Source organism: Capra hircus, chromosome 13 (genome assembly GCF_001704415.2).
Source record: "Capra hircus breed San Clemente chromosome 13, ASM170441v1, whole genome shotgun sequence".
Lineage (NCBI taxonomy): Eukaryota > Metazoa > Chordata > Mammalia > Artiodactyla > Bovidae > Capra > Capra hircus.
In genome coordinates this window covers 78,133,558-78,160,606 of record NC_030820.1, presented here as the reverse complement: position 1 = coordinate 78,160,606, position 27,049 = coordinate 78,133,558, and the positions used below count along the sequence as shown (strand labels likewise).

Below are 27,049 nucleotides of genomic sequence, written 5' to 3'. Positions count from 1 at the left end.
GGGACTCGTGGATGCCCTGGGTGCCCACATCTTCCAGGTGCTCTCCCCCTTAATATTAACCAGAGCCTGAGATCCCAGCGAGCAATCCCTGCCCCCCACCCTCACGCACTATTCACAAGAATTCTCCAGGGTCTTAACATTTCTTCCAGATACATTTGTGCCCACAGATTGCTTTTTAAAACTTCCGTTCTTCTAAAATTGCTGTCTTGTCCCCTTTCATCCCATGCTGGATACTGCTCCAGCTCTTCCATTTTTCCCAGTTTTGCTGACACAAGTCTGCTGGGAGAGACTTTGGCCATCTCTGTTATGAGCTGGTGCAAAAGAATCCGGTTAATTTAAGCTGAGGGGGGTCTCCTGGAAGGCCATCTGGGGCGGGGGTGGAGGGGTGGGGTGGGGGGTGGGGGGTGGCGCTCCCTGAATGTCCAGAAAAGCAGGCCTGGAAATGGCCTGAACCACAGGCTCAGGAACCCGACGTGAGCTCGTGACAGACCTCGCAGCTGGGGGCGCTCCGCAGCCCGAGTGAACGACCCCTGCGTATTCTGTCTCCGGCCCCTCTGCTTGAGTTTCCTTCCCAGGGGAGGCCGTGTCTGCTTAGCCTGAGCTTCTCTCCTTAGGGGTGGTGGGGCTAAAGCAGAGCAACAGCGCGGGCTGGGAAAAGGGAACCCGGGGTGCCGGCGGGAAGAGCGGAAGTCCACAGAATCGGGGGTGATGGGAGCCGGGAGGGAGCACACTCGCCAGTCTGGAATCCCGGCCCTGCAATCCCGCTGCCGGGAGACTGTCCTGCGCGCTGCCCTCCCCTCCCCCACAGCCTCCCCAGCTCCAGCTGTCAATTTCTTACCCGGACGATCAGCATCTCTCCTCCCACCGCCCCCGGCAATGCTCAGAGCCCAGCTTGCTGCTGCTAAATCGCTTCAGTCGTGTCCGACTCTGTGCGGCCCCATAGACGGCAGCCCACCAGGCTCCCCCGTCCCTGAGATTCTCCAGGCAAGAACACTGGAGTGGGTTGCCATTTTCTTCTCCAATGCATGAAAGTGAAAAGTGAAAATGAAGTCGCTCAGTCGTGTCCGACCCTCAGCGACACCATGGACTGCAGCCTTCCAGGCTCCTCTGCCCATGGGATTTTCCAGGCAAGAGTACTGGAGTGGGGTACCACTGCCTTAGCATATCCCAAACCTGAATACACCACCTGGCTAAACAACGTGTTTTCAATGTGTTTTTGATCTGTTATGGATTGAATGTGCGTTCTCCCTGCAAAATACATGCCGAATTCCTACCCCCTCATACCTGCGAACGTGACCTTGTTCAGAAATAGGGTCTTGGCAAGACTTCCCTGGTGGTCCAGTGGTTGGGAATCCTCCTGCCAATGCAGGCGACAGGGGGTCGATTCCTGGTCCCGGAAGATCCCATGTGCCACGGAGCAGCTGAGCCCGTGAGCCCTAGAGCCGGTGCTCCACAGCAGGAGAAGCTGCTGCGATGAGAAGGCCCCGCTCACCGCAACTAGAGGAAGCTGACATGTAGCAACGAAGACCCTGTGCAGCCAAAAATAAATAAATCGAAGAAAAGAAGTAGGGTCTTTGTGGACGAATCAAGTTCAGGTGAGGCCTTTGGGGTGGGCCTCGACCTAGTGATGGAGTGCTTGCTTATGTAACTAGAGGGAAATGCTTGTGAAGAAAGAACACCCGAGAAGAGGCCATGTCGCTGCGAGGCAGGACTGAAGTGGTGCGGCTGAAAACCAAGGAAGGTGGGGGACTGGCGGCCACCATCAGATGCTGGACTCAGCAAGGAAGGACTCTTTCCTAGAGGCTTTAGAGGGGACAGGGCCCTGCTGACGCCTTGACTGGACTCCGGCCTCCAGAACTGTGAGACGATACATTCTATCCTTGTCGTTTAACAACAGGAAGAGCCACTTTATGTTTTGGGGTTTTTTTTTGGCCTCACTGCAAGGCGTGTGGGATCTTAGTTCCCCAACCAGGGATCGAACCGGAGCCCCCTGCACTAGAAGCGGGGAGTCCTAGCCACTGGGCCACCCGGCAAGTCTCACATTTCTGTTCTTTTAATGGTACTTTGTTAACAGCAGCCACAGAAAACTAAGATACTACCTCAGGTCTCTGACCTCAGCAGCACATAGGAAAAGCCATAAATGATGGTTTGGTTTTTCCTTTTAATGAGAATTAAAAAGAAAAAAAAAAAGCACCTCCTGGAAACTGTACAGAAAAGGAACTAATTTTAACAGTTTCTATTTTACAGACGAGGAAACTGAGGCTCAGAGTGTGTGACTTGTCCAAGTCACGCAGTTAGAAGAAGGCAGAGGCTGGACTTGAACACAAGTTTTTTTGACCCCAAGGCTTGTACTCATCACCCTCCCTGAGAATGTGTGGATGTTGCTCTCACGGGTCATTGCAGAGTCTCCAGATCCTAGTCCCCAGCTGTCCTTTTTCTTTATTGTGAAACTCAGTACTAGCTTTGCCCTTAAGGGAACTACCTGTTCCGACCACATTTTCTGGAATCTGAGCCTCTGCAGATCGAGTCCTCTTTCCCTGGTGATTTTCATTACAAAATGGGAGATGCATTCCCACCAAAATCATCTCCCAACAGACCCAAGTAAGAATGTTTGGCAAAGAAGGAATTAACTGGTAAACAGCTTGTAGAATCTCAACTCCAGTGTCTGCCTGGAATGTTTTGCAACACTTTCGGGTTCTGATTTCAGCACAATTTGTTTATTTCAGGCTATTAAACCACATGCATATTTTTCATGCTTGGGAATCCACTGGCCACACGCTGAATGGCAAGAATGGAGACCCTCTCTCACATCCCACGGGCATTTGTAGTGGTTGGTAGAGCAGGGCTGCAATCCCTGGGGAGACCAGTAGGGGTTTTCCTCCAACAGGAAATAAATTTAAGGCTGAAGATTCTTGCTGTTCAAGGCTTTGGGTGCTAGAAAATAAGGCTGTTCCTTTGGGAGGAAATCCTCGCAATGTGGGTTAACCAGCTGGCATGAAGTCACCCAGTCCTGAGAACTGGGCAAGAAAAAGTGTGAACAAAATCTGACTTTTCCTGCCTTCTTGCCTACCCCCACCCCCGACCCCCGGGGGGCATTGGAGCTGAAGCCTGGGACAGTCTCTGTCCACACTGTAGGAAGAAAAACCAGAAGGACAGGCTAGCTGGACTTTTCTCTTGTAAATTGTTTACCTTGGGACAACCAGATGGCTCCTCTCTGGCTGACCCCTTGACCATTTCTCGTGCTGTTAACAGCGTCTATTAACAAACAGTCCTGCTCCACCGGCCCACGTGCAGGAGTCCCAGGCCTGCGGGCTGGGGAAGCCTCTGATATTCCAGGAGGCTGACTCAGCATCCCTGGGCTAAGGAGCATCATGGGGCCCAGGGTCCAGGCACTTCGGCTCTAAGTGGGGTGGGGCTGCCTCACAGGGTGGGAATAGGATGGGTGATGTAAAGGCTCTGAAGTCCCTGCCCCCTCCCAGCCCCTCCCCCTTCACCCCCACCCCACCCCTGCCTTTACCATGAGAATACCCGGTTGTGATTAACGTTTGAGGGGTAGGAAGGCAGGAAGGAGACTCTTGGGGCTTCCCTGGTCTCTCGGAAGGTAAAGAATCTGCCTGCAATGCAGGAGACCTGGGTTCAATCCCAGGGTTGGGAAGATCCCCGGAGAAGAAATGGCAACCCACTCCAGTATTCTGGCCTGGGAAATCCCACGGACAGAGGAGCCTGGTGGGCTACAGTCCATGGGGCTAGAAGAGTCAGACATGACTGAGTGGCTGAACACCAAGGGGGCTCTTGACTTCCTGGGTGGTCAGCAGGGAGCTCTCTGCCATCCCTGCCTGGGTTCCATCCTTAGGCACCGCCTCCTTTGGGGATTTGTGGGTGCAGTAAGGGGTGACATTTTTAATCCTTAGAGTTTCCAGAAGCCCCGAACTTGCGATGGAGTATAAGAAGCTGATAGACGTTTTTAAGGGCTTGCTCTGGTTTTCAGGTGGGGCAGAAGTCGAGTGGAGGCGGAGAGACCAGTGGAGACCAGAGAGGGGATGGGGGCTTGTCCCTGGGGTCCAGGGTGGAAAGAGGGGACAGACTCGGGGTGTTTCTGAGAAGCGGGGTGCACGGTGACCTAGGAGGAGGAAAGAGATGCCCCGGGGGTCTTCCACCCTGGCTGCCAGGAAGACAAAACTCTCTCCTGGGGACCTAGACTTCGGTGTCAACAGTTCTGAAACAATTTCAGAGGTTCTTAACTCGGAAACACAGAAGGAATGTTCACAGAGGCAGTCACGTAAATATTTGAAGCTTCTGTTACACACGCACACGCATGCATGCACGCACACCCTGTTAAGAACAAGGTAGAAAGTAAGTGAAGGGCTGGAAGAAAATCAAGAAAAGATCACCATCCAGGATGTATAAACAGCCCCTGGAAACCAAGGAGATCAAGCTAGATAACTGTGCACGGGAAGAAGAGTCTGTGAGTCCCAGGAGACACTCTAAGGGCAAGGCCCGAATGGAAATACGCGCGCTCTCACTAGGAATCAGGTCCATGCCTGACTTCTGTCCAAGGGCGCGTCAGCCCATTTTAGAGACCTGGCAGGTAAGACCTCGGTTGAGAGAAGGCTGGCAGCCTGTGCTTACGTTCCTCAAACTCAAAGGCCAGAATCAGATGAGATGAAACACCCAGCGCCACGTTTTGCTGAAATTCCCAGGTGGCTCAGTGGTAAAGCATCCGCCCATCACTGGAGAAGACGCAGGAAACGCGGGTTTGACCCCCCACCCCGGTCGGGAAGATCCCTGGAGGAGGGCGTGGCAACCCATTCCAATATTCTTGCCTGGAGAATCCCATGGACAGAGGAGCCTGGTGGGTTACAGTCCATGGAGTCCCAAGAGAGTAGGGCACGCTTTCAGATGAGCTTATTCGGTTCAAGTGGAAGGTCTCAGCTCTTGCATCTTGGGGGGCCAGGCCCAGTGGAACTGGGAGGAAGGAGGAGGGAGATAAAACTGGGAAGTGGGAGACGGGCAGGAAGGATGAATCTGATTTGCATAATAAAGGCTTGGTGGGAGGGAGCTGGAGAGGGGGCCCTGGGATGGAGGAGGAAGGGTTGGTCTGCAGGCTGACAGACTGGAGTAGGTAGGGACTAGGAGGGGGCCGAGGACATGGCCACGTGAAGGCTTTCATCCCCACCCCACCCCCACAGCAAAAAATATTAAATAGTACAGTATTTTACGACTGGTATAAAGAATGTATTATGTGATAAAACACATCCTATTAACATATATAAGTAATGTAATTTTATAACTATATGGTAAAGCATCCTCTTTGACCTGAAAGTTCATTTTCAGTCTTCTGATTTTAAAAATAATCCTCGCATTTTTGTGGAGCCTGTGCCCTGCGACCCCATCCCTGGTGGAGAACGTGGCCCTAACTGTTCTTCCACAGACCGGAAACAGAATTCTTTCCCAGACCTTTGGGCTGTTTTGGAGAGAGACTCCGGGGCGCTGGTGTCCGGCTGTCTGGTGAGGGGACGCTCTGTGTCCCCAGGATACCAAGAATTCCGGTTGGTTTCATCCAGGGCAGAGTGGTCGGCCCATGTGGCCGTCAGAGCTCTGCCCGCCTGGCTTTGAATCCAAACCCGGCCTGGGTTGGGCTGCCCACACCAGGGTGTGCGTTCGTCAGCAGTCAGGTTCCTTGGGATTAAAAAGCTGCGTAGCCTCTGGGTCTCTCCTGGCTAGGGATGGGGGTTTACAGTGAAGGGAGGCCTCCTGCAGAGCTCGGATGCCACAGCCAGCACCCCCCCACCTCCAGGAGGAGGCCAACCTCTACCCTGAGCTCAAGTCCTTGAGCTCGAGCTTCCAGGCTCTCATCTGTGCCCGGGTGTGTGTACGCGTGTGCACGTGAGTGTGAAGGGTGGCGGTAGCCCAGGGTCCCTTCTGAAGACGTCGGGATGCCAGGCCCCCCAGCGTCCCCCTCCCTTTTCAGGTCAGGAGAAGAAGCCTGAACAACACGTGTCGCCCACAGAACATCGCATCTCCACCACCACTCCTCTCGCCCCTGAGAACTCATTCCTGACCCCCAGCACGCGAATCCCGGCCTCGCCTGCAGATCTGAGCAGCGGCCTCCACCCTGGCTGTTCCCCACTCGACCCAAGGAACAGTGCGGTGCCTGCAGACAATCTTGGTTATCGCAGCCGGAGGGTGGAGAGCTCCTGGTGTGTGCGCGTGTGGTGGGGGGTACTGTAAATATACGGGATGATGCTCACAGTGAAGAGGAGCCTGCCCCAGGGGCAGCTGCGCTGAGCTAGAGACCCTCCCATAGCTGCTTCTGGAGTGGGACCCTAATTAGCACCCTCCACCTGACACCCACGTGATACCTATTCACCCCTAGAATGAGGGTTAGGTCTACGCACAGCTGGGCCATGCCCGCCCACCTGCAAACATTTTACAGTGAATTTTGTTTTAATTTGGCCATGCCAAGGGGCATGTAGGACCTTAGTTCCCTGACCAGGGATTGAACCCTCGCTCCCGGGATTGGAAGCATGGAGTCTTAGCCACTGGACCACCAGGGAAGTCCCTCAAGGTGAACTATTGAAGACCTACTGCTGCCACTTGTTGGTTCAGGCCATTTCAGTTTTACCAGCCTCAGTTTCCCAGTCTGCAAAATGGGGGTGCTCACAGTGCTCACCTCAGACGGGTGCTGTGGCAAGATGCCGAGTTCCTTTTGCCTGGCGCCATTTTTATTCCTGATCCTAAGCGGACCAGGGTGGGGGTGGTGTTCCCAGAGGCCCAGCTTCATCACCCCTTCCTCCCTGGGTACCCGAGTCCCCTACCCTGCCCACCTCCACAGCTACACACACTCCCCTCCATGGACCTCAGGAGGCTGCTTCCGCTAAGACTTGCTGGCTCTTCCGGAAGACCCCTGGTTGACCCGCCGATGGAGTGTGTCAGTGGTGATCTGGGGCCATTTAAATTAAAACACCCTCTGTATATTTCACAGAAATTCATGAGTCATCTTTGCCTGGTAAAACCCCAGTGGAGTTAGCTGGGCGTGTAGATGATATCTGTGGACCTTTGGAAAAAAAAATTTTTTTTTTAAAGAGGAAAGTCTCTCCTTAGACCCCAGATTCACCCTGAAAAGCAGTGTTCTCTAGGTTGGCGGACATACAGTCAGCTTGGCGGCTTGATTACTGCCTGACCAAGGGCAGCTTAATCAACCGCTTGATTTTCTTCAAATTAATACTTTTTTCCAGTTACGTTAAGGAAATGGCAAGCCACTCCAGTGCTCTTGCCTGGAAAATCCCATGGACAGAGGAGCATGGTAGGCTATAGCCCATGGGGTCACAAAGAGTTGGACACGATTGAGTGACTTCACTTCACTTCATTGTTTCACAAGTAAAGCATGCTGTATGTAGTTTACATCTTGCTCTGGTTTTTGTTGTTTGATAGCTTCAGTCGAGTCCGACTCTTCGCAGCCCATGGACTGCAGCACGCCAGGCTCCTCTGTCCTCTACTCTCTCCCATAGTTTGCTCGAACTAATGTCCATTGAGTCAATGATACCTTTCAACCGTCTTGTCCTCTGATGCCCCCTTCTCCTCTTGCCTTCAATCTTTCCCAGCATCAGGGTCTTTTCCAATGAGTTGGCTCTTCAATTCAGGTGGCCAAAATATTAGAGTTTTAGCTTCAGTCCTTCCAATGAATATTCAGGGTTGATTTCCTTTAGGAAAATTTGCTTACATCTTATTTCAAAATTTTCTCATGTCATTCTTCCTCAAAATCATATTCCTAACAGCCTTTATTTTTGGGGGGCTCCAAAATCACTGCAGATGGTGACTGCAGCCATGAAATTAAAAGACGCTTACTCCTTGGAAGAAAAGTTATGACCAACCTAGATAGTATATTCAAAAGCAGAGACATTACTTTGCCGACTAAATTCCATCTAGTCAAGGCTGTGGTTTTTCCTGTGGTCATGTATGGATGTGAGAGTTGGACTGTGAAGAAGGCTGAGCGCCGAAGAATTGATGCTTTTGAACTGTGGTGTTGGAGAAGACTCTTGAGAGTCCCTTGGACTGCAAGGAGATCCAACCAGTCCATTCTGAAGGAGATCAACCCTGGGATTTCTTTGGAAGGAATGATGCTAAAGCTGAAACTCCAGTACTTTGGCCACCTCATGTGAAGAGTTGACTCATTGGAAAAGACTCTGATGCTGGGAGGGATTGGGGGCAGGAGGAGAAGGGGACAACCCAGGATGAGATGGCTGGATGGCATCACAGACTCGATGGCCGTGAGTCTGAGTGAACTTCGGGAGATGGTGATGGACAGGGAGGCCTGGCGTGCTGCGATTCATGGGGTCGCAAAGAGTTGGACACGACTGAGCGACTGAACTGAACTGAACTGAACTGAACAGCCACACAAATGGGTTATTGACCCTGGGTCTTGCACTTGGCCATTTGTAGCCATATCCCAGTGTTCCCATCTGTGAAATGGGCACAGGTGTGCTGTGAAGTCCAATGAGAGGGCCTGCCTGCCCTATCCTGTGACTGGTCCTTGATGGGCTACAGGCTGGAGTTGGAGCAGAACAGGAACTCCGCCAGGCCTGCCCTGGGCAGGAAGGACACAGGGGGCCATGGACCGCGTGATGCACGGAGGCAGGGGCAGCCTCCGTGACACCAGCCTCTGGTCGTGAACCATCTGGCAGTCAGGGAGTTTCTGTTTGCTCTACAGCCGTGGGACAGTGAACTCTGAGGTCCAGCTGGGCTCCCCAAGAGCTACTTGCTCTTGTCTTACAGCAGAAGCCGGAACTGTCAGCTGATCTGCCCCTGTGAGGCTGGCTGTCTGTCTGCAGAGACACACCCAGGGTGTCCCCTCCTGGCTCCAGGTGCCCCTTCCACAGTGGTCCCTGAGAGCTGGTGGTAGGACCCAGGAATGTGACCTGCTGGGAAGAGGGGTTTCTACTTGCTGTCTTTAAACTAAGTGTCCTTCACGTCCATACTCTCTTCATTTAAACACAGCATTAAAAAAAAAAACACTTTAAATCATACAGAAGACGTCTGCTCTAAATGGACGGTTACCTTAAATGAAATTCAGCAAAAACAAAACAACCCACTGCATTCCAGCTCCTCCCCTGCCGCCCCTGGCTCTGTGCCTGGGGCCAGCTCTGTGCTCTGTTGAACAGGAAGGGTGACAAGTGTCAGGGAGCCAGGGAGCCGGGATGAAAGGGGGACTAGAGACTGAGATGACCCTCTCTCCGAGAGGCACGGCCTGCTGTGCGTCCCTTATTGGCCCAGAGCGTGCCTGTGTTGTAGCCCAGTCCTCCCCGGTCCTTGCCCAGTCCTCACAGGTTACAGACCGCGAGACAGAGGTTTAGAGAGGAGTGAACTTGTTCAAGATCGAGTGCAGCTGGAACCACGTTCTCCTATTTCCCTGGCCATGTCTCCCCGGTCCCAGGCAACCTGGCTCTGGAGGGGCACGGCGGAGACTGGGGGAGCCCGAGCTGGCGGGCCTGGGGGTCTCCGCGGCTCCCGTCCTGGGCAGGGGTCAGCAATTGGGCTTTATGGGGTGCGGGTTTGGGCAGGGAGGGGGAGTTTTGGCTCTTCTGGCCCTTCCATTCCCCTGAGGGTGATCTGGGCAGGTTGTCTGACCCCTCTGGGCTGGGTCTGGGCATCGAGAAGACGAGGGAGCTGGACTGTGTCCGGCACAGACGGTCTGGTTCCCGGGCAGCCCTTCCCTCTTTGGTATAAACTCACACTTCTCTTCCTGGGCTATTTTGCCATTTCCTTTCCTGCTAAACCAAGGGCTATTTTGGAAACTCCTATAAGCAAACTAATCCCTGGCTGGCATTTGAGCGGATCTAAAAGAGCCCTAAGTGAGGGACACGGGCATAAACGCTGCCCAGTCCCGAGAGCCCACGCCGTTAAATTTAGAAGCATCACCTCCAAATGAGGTGAAATTGCAGGTTCCCGCGGCCGGCGGGCAGCTTCGGGCAGCACTGAACTGGACAGATTTAGCGGGGGCAGGGGCCGGCCCCCTCCGGCTGCCCCTGGCGGTGAGAGACCCGGACCGTCGGCTCAGTGTCTGGGGAGCTGCTGCTGGGTGAGGAGCCCCTTCAGCCGCCCCGCCGGCCCCGCGCTCCCCAAGCCTCGGACGCCGGGCCGCAGAGAGGCAGCGAGGGACACGTCTTGTCTGCCGACGGAGGTTTGGTGTCTGCATGACTTCTGTGTCTCTCTCCTCTGCCCAGGGGCCCCCGCGAGATCCTTGGCTGGTTTCTCATACCCTGCAGAGTGCCAGGGGCCACCCGACCTGCCCACAGCCCAGCTGCTGAAGGATCACGCCGGCGGGGGAAGAGGGCGGAGGAGGGGGACGGTCTTGAGGGGAAGAGAGGGAGCTCCAGGGTGGCCGGTCTCTGTTCTGAGTGGTCAGTTCTGCTGTTGTGTCAACAATGGAGCATCATTACAAGGATGACCCTTGGTTAAAGGTGACAGACATCCGGTGGGGTCCGTCGGGAGCCCACTGGGGGCTCCTGGGAACCCAGGGGTCTCAGCTCGGCCAGATCACGGCCAGTCCACCAGAGGGGGGCGGTCCTGCAGCCGGCTAGGTGCGATCCCAAGGGTCCGCGACCAAGGATCAGCCCTACCAGGCGCCGGTCAGGAGGGGGCGCTGCTGAGACCCGACGCTGGTCCAAAGGGACCTGGGCTCCACACCCCGCTGAAGCCTACCGGGGATGGCGCTGGGTTCTCAGCCTGGCAGGTCTCGATCATGAGCTTGCTTCCCTTCTGGGCCCCCTTTCCCCCGCTTCAGGCGCATGTTGAGGGGCAGGGGGTGGTGGTTGTGTGTCGTCAGCACAAACCCCATAGAACCACGTGCAGCCTAACATGAAGTAGCCAGGCTTTGAAGCTTGTCATGTTCAAGTTCAACCCAGCTCTAAAGGTTCCGACCTGTGTGACCTTGGATGAGTTATTTTCCCTGGTCTCTGAGCCTCGGTTTCTTTATATGCAAAATGGGAACGATAATAATGATACTTGTCTCCTATAGTGATGAAAGAATGAAATGAGATTTTAAGCTTTTGGAGCAGGTAGCAGGCACAGTGCCGGCCAGGGGTCCTCTGTCAAAAGCTGCTGCTTTTGTAAATAAAGTTTAGGCGGAACTTAGCCAGGCTCATTCATTTGCATATTGTCAGTGACTGCTTTCTTTCTAAAACGATAGCGCTGCATAGCCGTGACAAGACAACAAGGCCTGTCTGCAGAGCCAAGAACTTTCACTATCTGGCCCTTACAGCAGAAGCTTGTCCCCTGCTCCCTGGAGTCCAAAACACAGTCGAAATTCTTATCTTTATCCTGTTCTTCCACGGCCTCCACCTTGAGCTGCACAGCCTGGTGAAGTCGGGGAAGCACGTGGCCTCTGGTCCCAGAAAGATGTGCCGTGAATCCTCCAGGCCCCAGGGAACATCCCTGGCCCTGCCTGCTGGCAACTGTCTAGTGAGGGAGACAAAAAAACTCACCTTTCACAGTCCACCGTAATTAGAGGGAGTTGGGAACTGGGGGGAGGTCCAGGAAGGCTTCCTGGGGGAGGTGACATCTGGGCTGGAGGCAGAGAGCAGAGGTATCAGTCAGGGGATCAGCCCCCACATGGCAGCCAGACCTCGCTTCCTGTTCAGTCACTCAGTTGTGTCCAACTCTTTGTGACCCCGTGGACTGCAGCACGCCAGGCTCCCCTGTCCATCACCATCTTCCAGAGCTTGCTCAAACTCATGTCCATTGAGTCGGTGATGCCATCCACCCCTCTCATCCTCTGTCCTCACATGGAAAACGCAGAAACCTGAGCCAGCCTCTTCACCTCTTAGAGCCTCTTTCCTCATAGGAAAAGTGGGGTCATTGGCCCTTACAGCCCTGCCGTGAACTGTTAGTCCACAGCCAGGGGCTGATATCTCGTGTGGGTCTGCACCGAACCTTAGATCTCCTCCTCGGCCCTCCTTTCCTAGCGCTGGGCAGGAAGATGGTGGATTTGTTTAGGGAACTGCATGCAGAGAAACTGTTGAGCGATTGAGCAATTGTCTTTCTCTTTTATCCTGAAGTGGAGGACTAGAGGGAGGCTGGAGGAAGGCTCCAGAAGGGCACGGAGGGAGGGGTGAGGGGGGACAGAGGGGAAGGGTGGTGGGAAGGCGTTCAGGTCCCAACCCTCAGGGCGGGCACGCCCCAGCCGCTGACCTTGGGGGTCCCCCTGCCTGTTCCCTCCTGTTCCCGCACCCAGCTTGGCTGGGGTGGAGGGAGGGGGTGTTTGGCAGTTTGAGGAGGTTCCAGTGCCACCCAGAGCCTGCGCTGATATGGGTGGGGGCAGTGGCGTGCAGATAAAAGTTTAACAACCGGCAGGGGAAAAAAAACCCTCAAAACCTAATTTGTAGCACTTGCCCAGTTCCACGCTGCACTTAATTCTATTGCAGCTGATTTCAAGCTATCAACATTCCTGACAATTTAACCTTCGACTCTTGCGAGCTGGTCCAGGCTGGCAGCAGTGCAGTCCAGGTAGGGACTGTGGGGATCCTGGGGGTCCCCCCATGGGGCTGGGGTGAGCCCCCAGAGTGGGGGATGCCTGACTGCATACCTGAGAGGTGTTGGCATCTGCGTCCGTGTCTGAGAACTCTTGGGTCCTCAGCCTGGCTCTGTCGCTTCCTAGCTGGGTCCCTGGGCTCCCTTGTCTCTCTGAGCCTCAGTTTCCTCATCTACTGAGCTAGGTAGCTCCTACGCCAAGAGGGCTGTGTGGAGCTAATAAGATAATTCACTTAGGCACTTCGTGCACTTATGAGCACTCAATAAACATTGCCGCTGCCGCCAGATTGCATCCACCTCCCCGTCCGTACACCTGGCTGCGGGTCACGGGTCTATAGAGTGGGACAGCCCCTGGCACTGGGGCTCGCCATGCAGTGGGTGCTCAGCAAACCGTCGCTGCTTCCCCCATCACGGCCAGGGGTTGTTCCTTGGCTCACCTGCTCCAGCATCAGGGTCTCCAGGCTGGGGTCTCGGTCAGCCGACCGCCGCACGACAACCAGCTCTTTCCGGCTTCTACTTCACATTATGTGCTGTTCAGACCGTTGTCTCCTTGATCCTTTTCTGAATTCCCATTTTACAGATGTGATCACTGAGGCCCAGAGCCAGGGAGTGGCCCAGCTGCAGCTGGGATTTGAGCCCAGGTCTGGCTTTTTGGTTTCCAGCGCTCCCCTACACACAGCAGGTGTGGGGCTGAGGGGTGTGAGGGGTGTTGGAGGAGGAGGAAGCTTGTGGGGCTACACTGATCTTCAAGGGGGTTCAGAGTGAGGGCTCTGGCGCCTATGTCAGAGGCTACAGACAAAGTGCAGGACCAGACACTGGACAGGTGTGGCCCCAAGGAGAATGTTGCTCCAGCCAGAGGCCCCAGGGTGGGCAGAGGCGTGGAGTCTGGACTCAGCCTCTGGGTCGGGCGGCTGTGGGAAGCAGGGGCCTCACTGAGGGGGAGCAGGAAGGAGCTGACGCGGTGGGGCAGATCCCCCTGCAGGCCAGTGGGGTCCCTGGAATTCTAGCACTGACCCCACCCTGGCCGAGGAGTGAGGTATGAAACTGTAGCAGCAGAGATTTAGGTTAGATATGCAGGAGAACTTTCCGATTGTACTGGAAGACAATTGGCGTTATTCCCAAGGAATGTAGTGGCATATTTTTCCAGTCTTAAGATGGTTTGGAGAAAGGAAAAGACAGTCAGTGTTCTAGGCCGGCCTCGCTGCTGCTGGGTCAGAGACGAGACAGTGGACTGGGGGCTGCTGGGAGCCTCCAATGCCAACAGCCCGGCATCCTGTGAACTGGGCTTCGTCACCTCCTGGTCAAAACCTCACATGGCTCCCAGTTACCCTCAGCCAACTGCAAGGCTAGAGCCCTCCCTGGGGCCGCTGAGGCCCCCATGGCCTGTGCTCTGCTGGCCTCTGCAGCCTCGGCTGAGGCCACACCCCCGCCCGCTGAACTGCCCGTCCCTGTGTTACACCTGGTCCTCTGTGCCTCCAGGCCTTTGCCCATGCTGTTCCCCTGCCTCAGATGCCCTCCCCCCCTCCGTTTATCCTTCTTCCCTCCTCAGCCTTGCCTTCTCAGTTCTTGGTCGCCTTTTCCATGGGTGGGTCCGGTACCCGCATCACTCCGCTAGGGACACCCTCCTGTCCCCGGTAGCTCATTAGCCTCTGGCTAGACCGGGAACCCCAGAGGGTGAGGGCTTGGCCCGGCTTGCTCGGTGTCTGGCTCACCGGAGATGTTCTGTGGGAGTTTGTGGAGGGGGTCAGGATTCCTGGCAGAGGGGCGGTGAGAAGAGCTGGCTCAGGACCTGCTGGACCCCCCTGCACAAGGACTCAGAGCCGCACAGGCGCTGAGAACCCAAGCGCAGAGTGCAGAGAGAGACCAGGTTCCCATCTTGCTCTTGCTCTCGCAACCTCACCGAGCCTCAGTGTTCTCATCTGTGAGCTGGGCACAGCATGGCTGCCCCCCCCCGCCCCTGCCCCGCCCCGCCGGTCCCTTGGGCGTCCTGGTGGAGGGTGGTCGGCCTGCGGTCAGCATTCGCCAGGTGCCACTGTGAGGCTGACTGTCCAGCCCTTTCCCTGCAGGTGACCACCATGTCGGTGAGGGTGCGGTTCCTGTCCTCCGGGGACGCGGGGACTGTGGGGGTCATGGGCCGGAGCGCCTCCTTCGCAGGCTTCAGCAGCGCCCAGAGCCGGAGGATCGCGTAAGTTCTGCCCACGGCGCGCGGGGGAGGCTTGTCTGAAGGCCAAGGACTGGGGAGGAGGGTGGTGAGGGCGTTCTTCTCTGCTGCCGGTGGCCCTGAGGCTCTCACTCGTGCCAGCCCTGCAGCCCAGGGCAGTGTGTGTGTGAGAGTGTGTGTGTGTGCACACCCGTGCACGTGAGACAGTGCTGGGAGAGACCTCTAATTTGCTTAGGATCCAAACAGATGTCATCTGCCTGAGTTTATTAGGCCCACTTGGCAGATCAGAAAACTGAGGCTCAGAGAGGCAGAGCCACTCACCCAAGGCCACCCAGCAAGACAGATTCAGAGTCGGAACTTAGTCTCCTGGAGGCGGGGTTGGCATAGAATGTCCTTCCTGGTTCACAGAGCAGGAAGTAGGGCCACCTGTGACCTGTGGCAAGTGACCTCACCTCCCTGAGCCTGGCTTCCTCATGTGCCCAGTGGGGAGGCCCAGTGTCCTTCCCTCGCAGGCTTGCCATGTGGGTACAGGGAGGCGATGCGTGGTGACTGCTGGGGCACGCTGGCACACAGTAGGGGCTTGTGGGAGGTTTCCAGGGAGGTGGAGTGACCTCTGCAGAGACAGGCCTGGTCGGCACTCACCCCGAGAATCGGGTTCACGACGGCTCCGTGATGTCTCCTCCAACCTCAGGGAGTGCCTGGGAGCAAGGTGCGTTCCCGCTCCTGGGGCCACGGCCCTGCCGGCCCTGGCATCCTGAGGGGCCTGCCAGCCGGCCGGCCGAGCGGCTATGATGGCAGCTGAGCAGGGCGCAGGGCCTGGTGGGCTGGTGATCCCGTCAGCCACTCGAGCTCACCTCCCGAGACCCTCCAGGGACTCCCGTCCCACTGAGTCCAGTCCTGTCCCCCAGGCCTGGCCGCCTGCTGCGCCGTGAGCCCGCGCTGGCGTCTCTGGAGGCAGGTGTCATGGAGTTAGAGCAGGGCAGGCAAGCGGGCAGCGGGGGCTACAGGGAGGAGGGACCCAGTTCAGTGAAGGCTGGAGGGGAGAGGAGTCGAGCACTGCAGAGAGGGCGTGGGGGTGGGGAGGCCTTCCATGCAGCAGGAGAATGGCGCAAAGGCCCTGGGGTGGGCATGAGCTTTGAGGGGCAGGAAGTGGGCATGTGGCTGGCCTGGGAGACAGTGCTCAGGAAGGGAGGGGACCCTGTGGGGGTTCCTGGGACATGCACAGCATGAGAGGAGCTACGAACGGGCTGGCGCAGAGGAAACTGAGGCCCCAAGATGGGGAGAAATTTGGCCAAAGCCTCAGAGGGAGTTAGCACCAGCACCCCTGATGCTAAGCCTCTGAGGAGGGACCATGTGGGTGCCCCTATGAGGAAGGCATACAGTAGGCACTCCATAAATGCTGCAGAGAGGGGCTAAGGACGATGAGGACGGCACACAGTGGGCGCTCCATAAATGCTGCAGAGAGTTTCTGCACCCAGTCATGTCTGAGCTGCCCCTTCCTGGGCTTCACCAGGCCCCCACCCCATCGGGTCTATACAGGGCTGCCAAGGACAGCTGTGCATGTCCCCGGGGGCCTCCCGCCCGTGGGACCCACCCCAGCTGAGCGCGCGTGGAGCCGAGTATGCGGCTGGGCCTCCAAGAGGGTGCCTTCCTCCGACTTCTACAGAAGAACTAAGGGGGCTCTGTCCCTGGGCTCTGCGGCAGGGAGGGGTCTGTGGACCCTGCGGCCAGGCCGGCTGCCCACACTCACAGTCCACACTCTGCTGCCATGACCCCCAAATCCTTAGCAAGTTTTGACCGAGGATCCTGTGCTTTCTCTTGCCCTGCCTCATCACTGATTCTGTCCCTCGTCCTGCTGGCAGCTCTCCTCCTGCGAGGCTTCTGGGCGCCCCCAGACTCCCTGTATATACGGCAAATGTCCCTTCAGGCCCCACTGGGAGCTCTGCACAAAGAGTGCGCCAAGGGGGGTCCCCGGGCTCTTGCTGGCCTCTCCTGGACAGAAAGAGAACTGAGTAGATCTGACCTGTTGACCCTAGAGCTCAGTGGTCATTGGCAAGGCTGTCTGGACCAGATGCCTGCAGAGCCTGTATCCCAGTTTGAGAGAGATGGCCTCGGTGGCTGTAAATGTCCCAGGCCCCTCCTGGGGGTCCTCGTCCAGCCCCTCTCAAACCCACAGGGAGTTCCAGAGGAGATGTGCCCTGGATGGGGTCTGGGGTTGAGTGGCAACCATTGGGTCTCGCCCTCTGCAATCCCCTCGCCCGGGGTGGGGGAGATGCTGCCTGCAACAGCAGGAAGCAGCAGGTCTATCTTTAACTTCCTGTCCCTGTCCTGCACCCAGGGGTCTGGACCCTTGGCTCTGGGTCCGGATTGGGTTTCAGGCCTCACCTTCTGGCTTAATGGCCCAGGTAATCCAACCAGGCTGAAACAGAGCCGCTCGCCAAAGCACTTGGCACTGGGGGCATGTCAGGCAAAAATAACCTTAGACAGGACAACAGGAGAGCCAGGCTCCACTTAGGTGTCCCCAGCCCACATTCCTGCCCTGGCACCCTTTGACTCTGGACATTTTTTTTTTAATTGCATAATCAAAGAATTTACTTAGGAAGTAATCTGGAATTTTTCCACTAAGGTGTGAAGGACTATTATTAATATAACTAGGCCATGTGTAATAAATATTGATACATAATAATATATTATAAAATAAGGCATATATACTGAGGTGGGGAGGTGAAGAAGGCCAGGTCTTGATACTGTCCCCTTTCTGCCCTGATTGACAGGCAGGGCCGCTCTTAACCCCTTCCTGCCGTTCCTCAGCCAGGTCTCCCCTCCCCCAGGCTGTTGGGCAGGGACCCTCCCCAGCCAGGATCTGCTGCGATGTCCCTTTGACCTTGGGAATTCCTCCGCTGACATGCCTGGGAAATGTCAGTGTGAAAACTAAGCATCAGCCCTTGATTTCCAAGGAGAGGAGACTAGAGATAGGATAGATGGGGGCTAGAGCTCAGAGATGTCAGGAGACACGGGCTAGCACCCAGGGAGCACCCAGAGCAGACCCGACCGTGGCGGGTGTCGTGTGTGTGTCTGTCCTCATACCGGGCACTGAGCACCACCGACGCGGGAGGAAAGGTGAGCTTGCAGCGAGCTCTGAGTCTTCACCGGAAACATGTCAGGTCGATACTATAATTTATTGCCCCATCGCCGGCCCCACCCCCCTCCGGATCCCGCACCTGCGGCAGTCATGCACCCGGGGCCGCCGATGTTTCTCAACGACCCCGGGCAGACAGACCGGCCGGCGGCCTCCCGTGAGGGATGGGTCCAGTAGGTCGCATCTGCCCATCTGGAAGCTTGTCTGGCATGCCGGGGGTGTTTAATATTTACTGAGTCCTCCCAGGGCTAGTGTAACATCCGCCCCTGGAGGGTGCTCCCTGCCCTGGCGGTTGTGACACTGGGCCAGACGTGCAACCTGATTTCACCATCCGGAGGCTGCATTGCTGACCCTGGAGTGGCCACTGGGCACAGAGCTTCCCCGGGATCCCGAGCTTTCAGGCACAGCTGCAGACTGAGGGCAGGGAAGCCTCCAGGTAGATGGAAGCGGGGCCGGCCAGGGTGCGCACCCGCCGGGGACCGTGGGCCCCCGGGAGCTGGCAGGTGAGCAGGGCTCCTGCAGCCCCACCTCCTAGCGGCATGCCCACCGCACCTGCCTGCCTGCCCACCTGCCTGGGGCCCTGCTGCTGCTGCTAAGTCGCGTCAGTCGTGTCGACTTTGTGCGACCCCACAGACGGCAGCCCAACAGGCTCCTCTGGCCCTGGGATTCTCCAGGCAAGAGTACTGGAGTGGGTTGTCATTGCGTTCTCCGGCCGGGGCCCTAGTCTGTCTGAAACCTGCTTCTCTCGAGGCTACAATCCTGCATGTCCCTGCCAGCCTGGAGATGGCAACTTTGCGGAGGCTGTGTGCTAAGAGGTGGGTGACGGGGCAGGGTGACGGGCATCCGGGAGGGTGGGAGAGCGAGGCACAGAGCCCCTTCCTGGGCTGTGCAAAGTGTCACTTGACATACAGTATGTGAATAACAGCCACAGCAGGTGCAGGGGTGAGTGCTACTGATGTGACAGGCTTTATGCCAGGGCTCCATGCACGTTACCTGGTCAAGCACGGCCTGAATGGAGGAGCCTTCCCTGGTCACCCTGTTGAAATTCATTATCCAGCCTTTGTTTTTTCTGGGCTCTAGGCACTATCTGATGGTAACTTCTGAATTGGAGTGTAGTTGTTGTGGGCTTTCCATGTGGCTCAATGATAAAGAACCCCCTGCCAAAGCAGAGGACGCAGGTTCCATCCCTGGGTGGGAAAGACCCCCTGGAGAAGGAAATGGCAACCCACTCCAGTGTTCTTGCCTGGGGAATCCCACGGAAAGAGGAGCCTGGAGGCAAAAGAGTCCGTTGGGCTAAGTCGTGCTAAGACACGACCTAGCAACCAAACAACAACAACAAATAGTTGCTGTCTGATATAATAAACGTGTACTTTAAAAAGTCACCTTGTTAACTTCAGCATGTATACAGCACTTACTCTTTCGTGGAAACTGCTTGAATCTCTTTACATTGATTAGCTCTCACAGCAACCCTTCCTCTGGTCCTCATTTTACAGATGAGAAAACTGATGCACAGGGACACCCAGTAATTTCCCCAAGGTCACAGAGCTTAAGCCTGGGGGAGCCAGATGGTATCCCCGGCTCCAGAGTCTGTGCTTGCTACTGCCTCCCATGACCTCCCCCCGCTGGCATGGCAGGCAGCTCACAGGGTGGAGGTTTTGTCACTGTTTCGGTCACTGTCCTAGTCCCGGCTCCTGGAATGGCATCTGGTGCATAACAGGAGCTCAGTAAATATTTCCTGAGTGAATGACTAACCCATGACAACTCTGTGGGATGTGCCCTCTCATTATCCCTCTTTCACAGATGGGAAAACTGAGGCTCCAGCGGATTAAGTACCCGTGATCTCTGGGGTTAGGATTTGGACATGGGCAGCTGACCAGGAGCTGTGTCCCAAGAGATGATATGAATTTCTAGCTTGGCGAGGCCCCGAGGTTTCCAGGGCGGGGTTCCAGACCCTTCTTTCCCATAGCATCCTTGGGACGGAGTTCTCAGCGTGCCTGGGCAAGGCTGGATCTGTATCTCAGGCACACTGGTTGGTGGTGCGGCATCCATTCTGGGGAAGCACGGGGCTTGGGGCTTGGTCCCCGCCGGCAGGAGGGCAGGACAGCGCTCCTGAGCCCACCGCAGGTCTCCGTGGCCGTCCATGGAGCCGGCAGCATCCTGACTAGATTGGACAGGCAGCCTAGCGCCCTGCCAGCCCTCGCGGGGACCAGGGCTCTTCAGTGGCCCAGTGGCCTGCGCTCCAGACCCCAGGCCCCCACCCCATTCCCTGCGGACCTTGAGCCTCCAAGATTAGGCCTCTGGCCCCTTGGCTCCCATCGAGGTGCCTGGCTCAGAGAAAGCCCCACTCTGTGAGTGTTCGAATGAATGAATGAGCCTGTGCCCTTGACGTGAAACCCTGAAAAGGCAGCAGATGGGGAAGGGTGTCCAGGGAGAACTGGAGCTGGGTTTCCATCAAGAGGACGGCTCCGAGCGAAGCAGAAAGGGAGAGCTCCTGAGAAAGGGGTCCTCCGATGGCAGACCAGCATGCCGGGCAGCACCTGGGAACACGTTAGAAACGCAGATCCCTAGGCTCCACCCAGACCTATCAGAGCAGAGCCTTCAGGGTGGAGCGGTGGCTGGGGGAAAATCGCAGTCTCACAAATCCTCCACGTGGTTCCAGAAACCTGAAGGAGTCCTGAGATCCTCAGATCCCAGGCTGAGGGCCTGTGCGCACATGGTTGAGGTCCCACCTCTGGGGGGACGTGGTCTGGGGCAAGTCACTCACCTGAGCCTCAGTTTCCCTGTCTGGCAGGGCTTAATACCTGCCTCTTAGGATGGTTGTACAAGTCGATATTTATACAAAGCCTTTAGCAAGCGCTGGGCAACAGCGGTGCTCAGCGTGTACCCTTCTGCCGCGTCCTATCACTCGGCTCCCTGGGTCGACGGGGGGTGGTGTCTGTGGATCCAGCGGCCTAGGAGCTGTGGCCAGGGCTTCGTTTTCTCTGCTCTGTGGAAAGCTCAGTTGCCACCGTTAAGGTCTTTGAAGCTGGAACTTTGCTAGGACCTGACGCTCTCCTCCCCACACCTGTCCCGGGGTCCCCAAGGCAGGCAGGGCTCTGTGTCCAGCACCTCCCAGCATCTTCCCGCCTCTGCTTCAGTCAAGCCTTGCCCTGCAGGTCCACTGCCCCCATCACACACGACTCCACCGGCTCCTGTCTACCCTTGCTCGGTCTGTCCGCTCACCTGGAACACCCTTCTTGGGGGGTGGGTTACCTTTGTTCCTGCTCTTTCTTCTAGGTCCAGTCAAGGGCCCCAGGATCGCCCTTGACATGTGGCATTTCCCTTGTTTAGCTTAGTTCAGTATTTACTGAACCCCTACTGTCTTCCAGGCTGTGTTACAGAGAAGGATACAGATAGGATACCATTACTTTAACAGTAATGGACATTTATTAAGGACCTACTAACTGACCCCACCCTGCCAAACCTTTGATTTGGTACCTGGGAGAATTCTTAGCATTACCCTCTGATTCAGGTTCTGCTGTATTTCCCATTTTACAGATGAAAAAAACTGAGGCTCAGGTAATGCATTAGTGAAGTTGCTTTGACAAAGAAACCTCCCAAGATATAGGGTCTTAGATAAGACCAGTTATCCTCCCTCCTTCTCATGAGTGCGTGGAGCTGGTGGATGGTCTGCTCCAGGGGCGGCCTGTCCCTGCTCTTGTTGCTCAGCGGTCCCCTGAGTGGGTCCCAGTGCACAGGGCTGGAGCTTGCTGCTCAGTGCACTGAGAAAGCCAAGGAAGGGGGAGAAGTTCTCTTTCAGGGAGGAGGGGTGTGTTGACTAATCCAGGCTGGGGACAGCGGCTTGCCTCAGAATGCCCATGGATGTATGTGCGCGCGTGTCCAAGCGTGTGTGTCCACACGTGCATGTCCATGCGTGCGGCGATTTGTCAGTCTACCTCTCGCCAAACTACATGAATAAAGAGCAGGGCTGGGGAGACGCCCCAGAGGCAAACTGAAGCGCTGTTAACAGAGGGAGGGGGATGGATGCTGGGCCGCCAAAGCCAACAGGTGCCCAGCCTGGGAACGCCACTGGACTACGGTTGGTCTTCATGTTGCTTCACCTGCACAGAGCTTGCTGAAGAGCGCAGACAGACAGACAGCGCTGGCCTTCGGGCCGCTTGATTGTATTGCTCACTCTAAGCTAATTTCTCATATCAGGTTAGTGTTACTGTTCTTTTCATCTTCAAATTCAAGCGCTCATTTTGCAGATGAGGAAGCTAAGTCCCAGGGAGTCTTGACCAGCTTCTTGAGACCACGCAGCTTGGGGGCAGGACTCAGTGAGGTCTCCTGACTGCCTGGGGCTCTGGCCACCGTTCCCGAAGGGCCTGTCCCCGAGAAGGGCTGTGCCCAGACCCCTGCCCTGATCCGCCCATCCTTCTCACAGAAAGTCCATCCACAGGAACTCAGTGAGGTCTCGGGTGCCTGCAAAATCCTCCAAGACATACGGCACGCTGCGGAAGGGGTGCGTCTGCTTGGACCCCAAGCCCCAGCAAGTGAAGAAGATCTTCGAAGCGCTGAAGAGGGGGCTCAAGTAAGGAGGCAGCGGGCTGCCTGTCGCACCCTTTGGCCTCGTCCGCTCGCTCCTCTCTGCCTCTGCCTGGGCATCGGGGGTGGGTCTTGTCTGTGCGTGGCCACAGATCGAGCTCCTGGTTATCTGTTTAGTCAACAAGCACGTTCCAGGTGCAGCCACGTGCTCGGCCCCTTCCTTGGGTACCGGGATGAGGGAATAACGGCAGGGGCGCCCTGTTCCCATGGAGAACACCCACGGCGGGCAGGGGGCGATGGCCATAAAGGAGTAATGTGGTCAGCACGTAACTTCCACACACCCTGAGGGCAGTGACAGCGGAGGTGATGGAGAGGCAGCACCTGAAGGGCCTGTCACACAGGGTGGTCCGGAGGCCTCCCTGAGGATGTCCTGGCCGTTTCTGAGAAGGACCCATGATGCTGGCCTCTGGGGCGACAACCATCCCGGACAGAGGGAAAGCATGTGCAAAGGCCCTGCGGCAGGAGCTTGCAGAGGAGCCAGAAGTCAGGGTCAGGGCGGCTGGGCTTGAGTAAAGAAGAGAACCACTGACTGACTGAGCAGAGGCGGGGACAGAGGAGTCAGTCACTCACTCCCCATATTTTTACTGGAGGCTTATCAAGTGCCAGCCGCAGAGTTCAGTTCAGTTCAGCCGCTCAGTCGTGTCTGACTCTTTGCGACCCCAGGGACTGCAGCATGCCAGGCCTCCCTGTCCATCACCACCTCCCGGAGTTTACTCAAACTCATGTCCATTTAGTTGGTGATGCCATCCAACTATTGCATCTCTGACGACCCCTTTTCCTCCCGCCTTCAATCTTTCCCATCCTCAGAGTCTTTTCAAATGAGTCAGTTCTTCGCATCAGGTGGCCAAAGTATTGGAACTTCAGCCTCAGCATCAGTCCTTCCAATGAATATTCAGGGGTGATTTCCTTTAGGATGGGCTGGTTTGGTCTCCTTGCAGTCCAAGGGACTCTCAAGAGTCTCTTTGGCTGCAAAACACAATGTGAAAAGTCCCGTCGGGCCCACGGCTTTATCTGTTTTCCAAAATAGGGGTTCGCTAAGACCCTTTCTGGTCCCGGCCATCCAGACAGCAGGACAGCCAGCCTTTGTCTGTGAGGAAGGCGTGTCCCCCTGCCCCCCACCGCTCCCATGGCTGGGGGGAGGATATTGGCCTCTGGAAGCCATTGCCTGTTTTCAGACCTGGGTTCAGACTCTTCCCTGCCTTGTGGACCCTGTACTAGGTGGCTTCTGAGTCAGTTTGCGCATCTCTAAAATGGGTATAATAACAGCTCCCTCCTGTTGGCAGGCCTGTTTGGGGAATTCCCGCTCGGCACAGTGCCAGGCACACCGTGTATGGGATGCAGAGGCGGAGCAGGCGGGGGCCGGACTTTCCGCGGGGTTGGCTCTGCCCTCTGACCCTTGAACCCGCTGAGCATGCCGCTTCTCCCCAGGCCGGCCGTGGCTGCCTCCTCCGAGGAGCACCGCGCCCCCACCCATTTCGTTCCTTCCTCTTCTCCTTCCCAAACTCCTCTCCCTCGCCCTCCCCGCAGGGAGCATCTGTGCGCCCAGCAGGCTGAGCTGGATTACCTGACAGGACGCCACAAGGACACCCGCAGGAATTCCAGGCTGGTGAGACCCCTCCCTAGCCCTTCCCAGCCGAGCGCCGGGGTGCACCCCCTTGCCTGCCGCGTGGGTGTGAACCTCGGTCTGGGGAACGCAGAGGCCGACAGAGTAGACTTCATTTTTAATGAATGAGCCTCAGTTCAGTTCTGTCGCTCAGTCGTGTCCGACTCTTTGCGATCCCATGAATCGTAGCACGCCAGGCCTCCCTGTCCATCACCAGCTCCCGGAGTTCACTCAGACTCGTGTCCATCGAGTTAGTGATGCCATCCAGCCATCTCATCCTCTGTCGTCCCCTTCTCCTCCTGCCCCCAGTCCCTCCCAGCATCAAAGTCTTTTCCAATGAGTCAACTCTTTGAATGAGCCTCACTTGGATCCAAAACAAAAAACAAAACTCCAGAAAAGCCCAATACCAAAAACAAACAAAAAAAATACGATGCCCAGTTAGATTTGATTTTCAGATAAATAACAAATCATTTTTCAGTGTAAGTATGTCCCCTGCCATCTTCAGGACATAGTTACACTAAAAAAGAAACTTTATCCATCGTTCATTGGAAATGAACCTGGCTGTCTTGTCATTTATCTGCTGGCATTTCCAGGACGCACCCCCCCCCCACCCCCGCGGGGGGCCTGTGTCTCTCCAGCACTTGGGTTCTTTCCAGTCCTGGGGAGTCCCTCTTGGCCCCCTCCTCTCTATCTGGCTGCTACTAAGGACAGGAAACCCCTCTGTCCTCGACAGGAGTAGACTTCTGCAAGCAGAGACCAGGAGGCCTTGCTGCCTGTGGCTTTCTCTAGCTCATTCTAGCGTCACTCCTGCAAGGCACCGAAGCACAGAACAGGCCGCCAGCTTGACCGAGGGACTGCAAATGTGGTGGTGGGGAGGGGGATGACTCTATCAAATTGTGTCCCCCACCTCTGTATCCTGGCCCCAGCAGAGAAGACCTTGAGGATCAGCAGAGTGGGAGAGGCAGGGCCCCCCACCTGACCAGGGGCCCAGCCACTGGGGGAAGGGAAGGCGGGCGGGCTCTGTGACGCCTTGTCTTGGGGGGTGGGTGGGTCAGCGCAGAGGCCGAAGGAAGTGGTGCCAAGACCCCACCGCGGGTCCCAGCCTTCTGAGCACTTGTCACACCTCCCTCTCCCACGGCTGCGGCTGTTCAGCTGTCTCTGTCTCTCCCCTCTAGAAGTAACTCTAAGGAAGGCGAGGCTTGTGTAGAGGTTGTGTTTTAGCTGCTCCCATTTCATAGGTGGGTACACTGAGGCCGTGAAGGGGCCACCCAGAGGGATGAAGCACGTGGGGCCAGGTTCCTAGTCTCTGAGAAATTGCTGTACAGTTACTATTCTTTCCAAAGCCTTGGGAACTTCCCCATTTCTTAATTTCTTACATAGGGTTTTCATCTCATAATCCCACACATACGATGTCACATAGATACATACCTAGGAAAGCAGACGTCCCTTTGAGGGATGGTTAACCATCTTTTCCCTCTTCCTTGACCGACCCCCCTCCCCGATCTTCTCTGTCCCATCCTGTTTAACCCTTGAGGCTCATCTAGTATTTATCTTTCCATATTTTCCTACCTCGTCACCTTACTGCAAGTACGCAGACTGTGCATATATAGAGGGGTCTGTAAGGGTCACCTTACAAAGTGAAGTCACAACTTGCATACTCTCCCCTGTCTCACTTCTTTTCGTTGGTGGTTGCCAACTTTGTGGAAATTCATCCAGGCTCAGATACAGTGACCCTAACCCACGCGGGCAAAGCAGGGCCTGTTTTGGAAATAAATTTTTCGTGATCACAGGCACACCCATCGTGGGCACACTGTTTGTGGCTGCTTTTCACACTCCAGAGGCAGGAACCGTGTGGCAGGCACAAGCTGTGCTATTTACTCTCTGGGCCTCTGCACAGAGACTCCCTCGCCCTGACAATAGATTCTTTTCACGGCTGCACCGTGGCCCCTGGAGGGGATGGCCCAGTTCCCTTCCATCTGAGCTCCTGGCTGCTGCCGGCTGCGGCCGGCTGCCTCTTCCTATTCTCTCGTCATGGCTGAAGTCGCCCCTTAAATAATCAAACCGCAGCGGCTCCCCTCTCATTGAGTTGGCACCGTCCTTTTCATAACAACGCTGTGGGGTAGGCGCGATGGCGTCTCCTCTTTCAAAAGGAGATGGAAGCTCAGAGAGGTAGAGAAGCTTGCCTGGGACACACAGCTGGCACATAGGAGTCAGGCCTTCAGCTGCCTCCCCCAAAGCCCATGCATTCGCTCATTCTTCCTGCCCGGCCTGGACCGCAGCTTGCTGACTGCAGCTGCAGGCCTTGGAGGATGGAGCGGCCGCTGGCTTTTTGTCCTCTGAGCTCAGGCGCCCCTGGGATGGAGGCTCACGGGTCTTGGAGGCACGCCGGAGCCCTGACACCTCTCCCCCCAACAGGCTTTCTATTATGACCTGGACAAGGTGAGGGAAACTTCTGTCCGCATAGGGTAAGCAAGGCGGGCCGCGGCTGGGCCTGGCTGGATGGGAATAACGTCTTCGTGGGCCTTTCATCCCCCCGCCATCCTATGGGAGGAATACTTGGATTTCCTCCCCACTTGACAGATGGGGAAACAGGCTCGGCGATGAGCCTTCCTCAGGGATGGTGAGGGGCTGGCCTGACTTCGAGCCCAGCTTGAAGGACCTGCAGGAGGGTGGCGTGGGCTTGGGGTGGGGGGTGGCCCAGGCCCCTTTTAAAGCACCTTCTCTTCTTCTGGGAGAAGCAAACGCGCTCAGTGGAGAGGCACATTCGGAAGATGGAGTTTCACATCAGCAAGGTCAGCCTGGTTTCGGGGGCGCCTCTCGGTTTGAGGGGGACCTCTGTGGCGTCAGTGGAGGAAGGCGCTCTGGGTGCCAGGTGGCTGCAGAAAGCCAAGGGGGTGCAGAGACCGTGGGGGCTGAGCCCAGAGGTGGGGATCAGGGGGTGGGGTTAGGACCAAGCGATGAGTCCAACCACCCGGTTGTACGGATGGGGCTGTAGAGGCTCGGAGAGGGACACATCGGGCTCAAGGTCACAAAG

General features: G+C 56.4%; 1 protein-coding gene across 4 annotated transcripts in view; it reads left to right on the top strand.

Annotated features, from left to right (window-relative positions):
• Positions 1–27,049, top strand: part of FAM65C (family with sequence similarity 65 member C) — a 73,424-nt gene that overhangs the window by 31,004 nt on the left and 15,371 nt on the right. For 2 of the 4 annotated variants that reach the window (XM_018058023.1, XM_018058027.1), the window contains exons 2-6: positions 14,595–14,713; positions 22,252–22,398; positions 23,940–24,018; positions 26,431–26,454; positions 26,754–26,807. In XM_018058023.1, the coding sequence (XP_017913512.1) occupies positions 14,604–14,713; positions 22,252–22,398; positions 23,940–24,018; positions 26,431–26,454; positions 26,754–26,807 (414 nt within the window). In that variant the 5' untranslated portion in view covers positions 14,595–14,603. Of the gene's footprint in view, positions 1–9,937; positions 10,181–14,594; positions 14,714–22,251; positions 22,399–23,939; positions 24,019–26,430; positions 26,455–26,753; positions 26,808–27,049 lie in introns of those variants that run through there. The other 2 variants (XM_018058026.1, XM_018058024.1) reach the window with 2 other exon arrangements.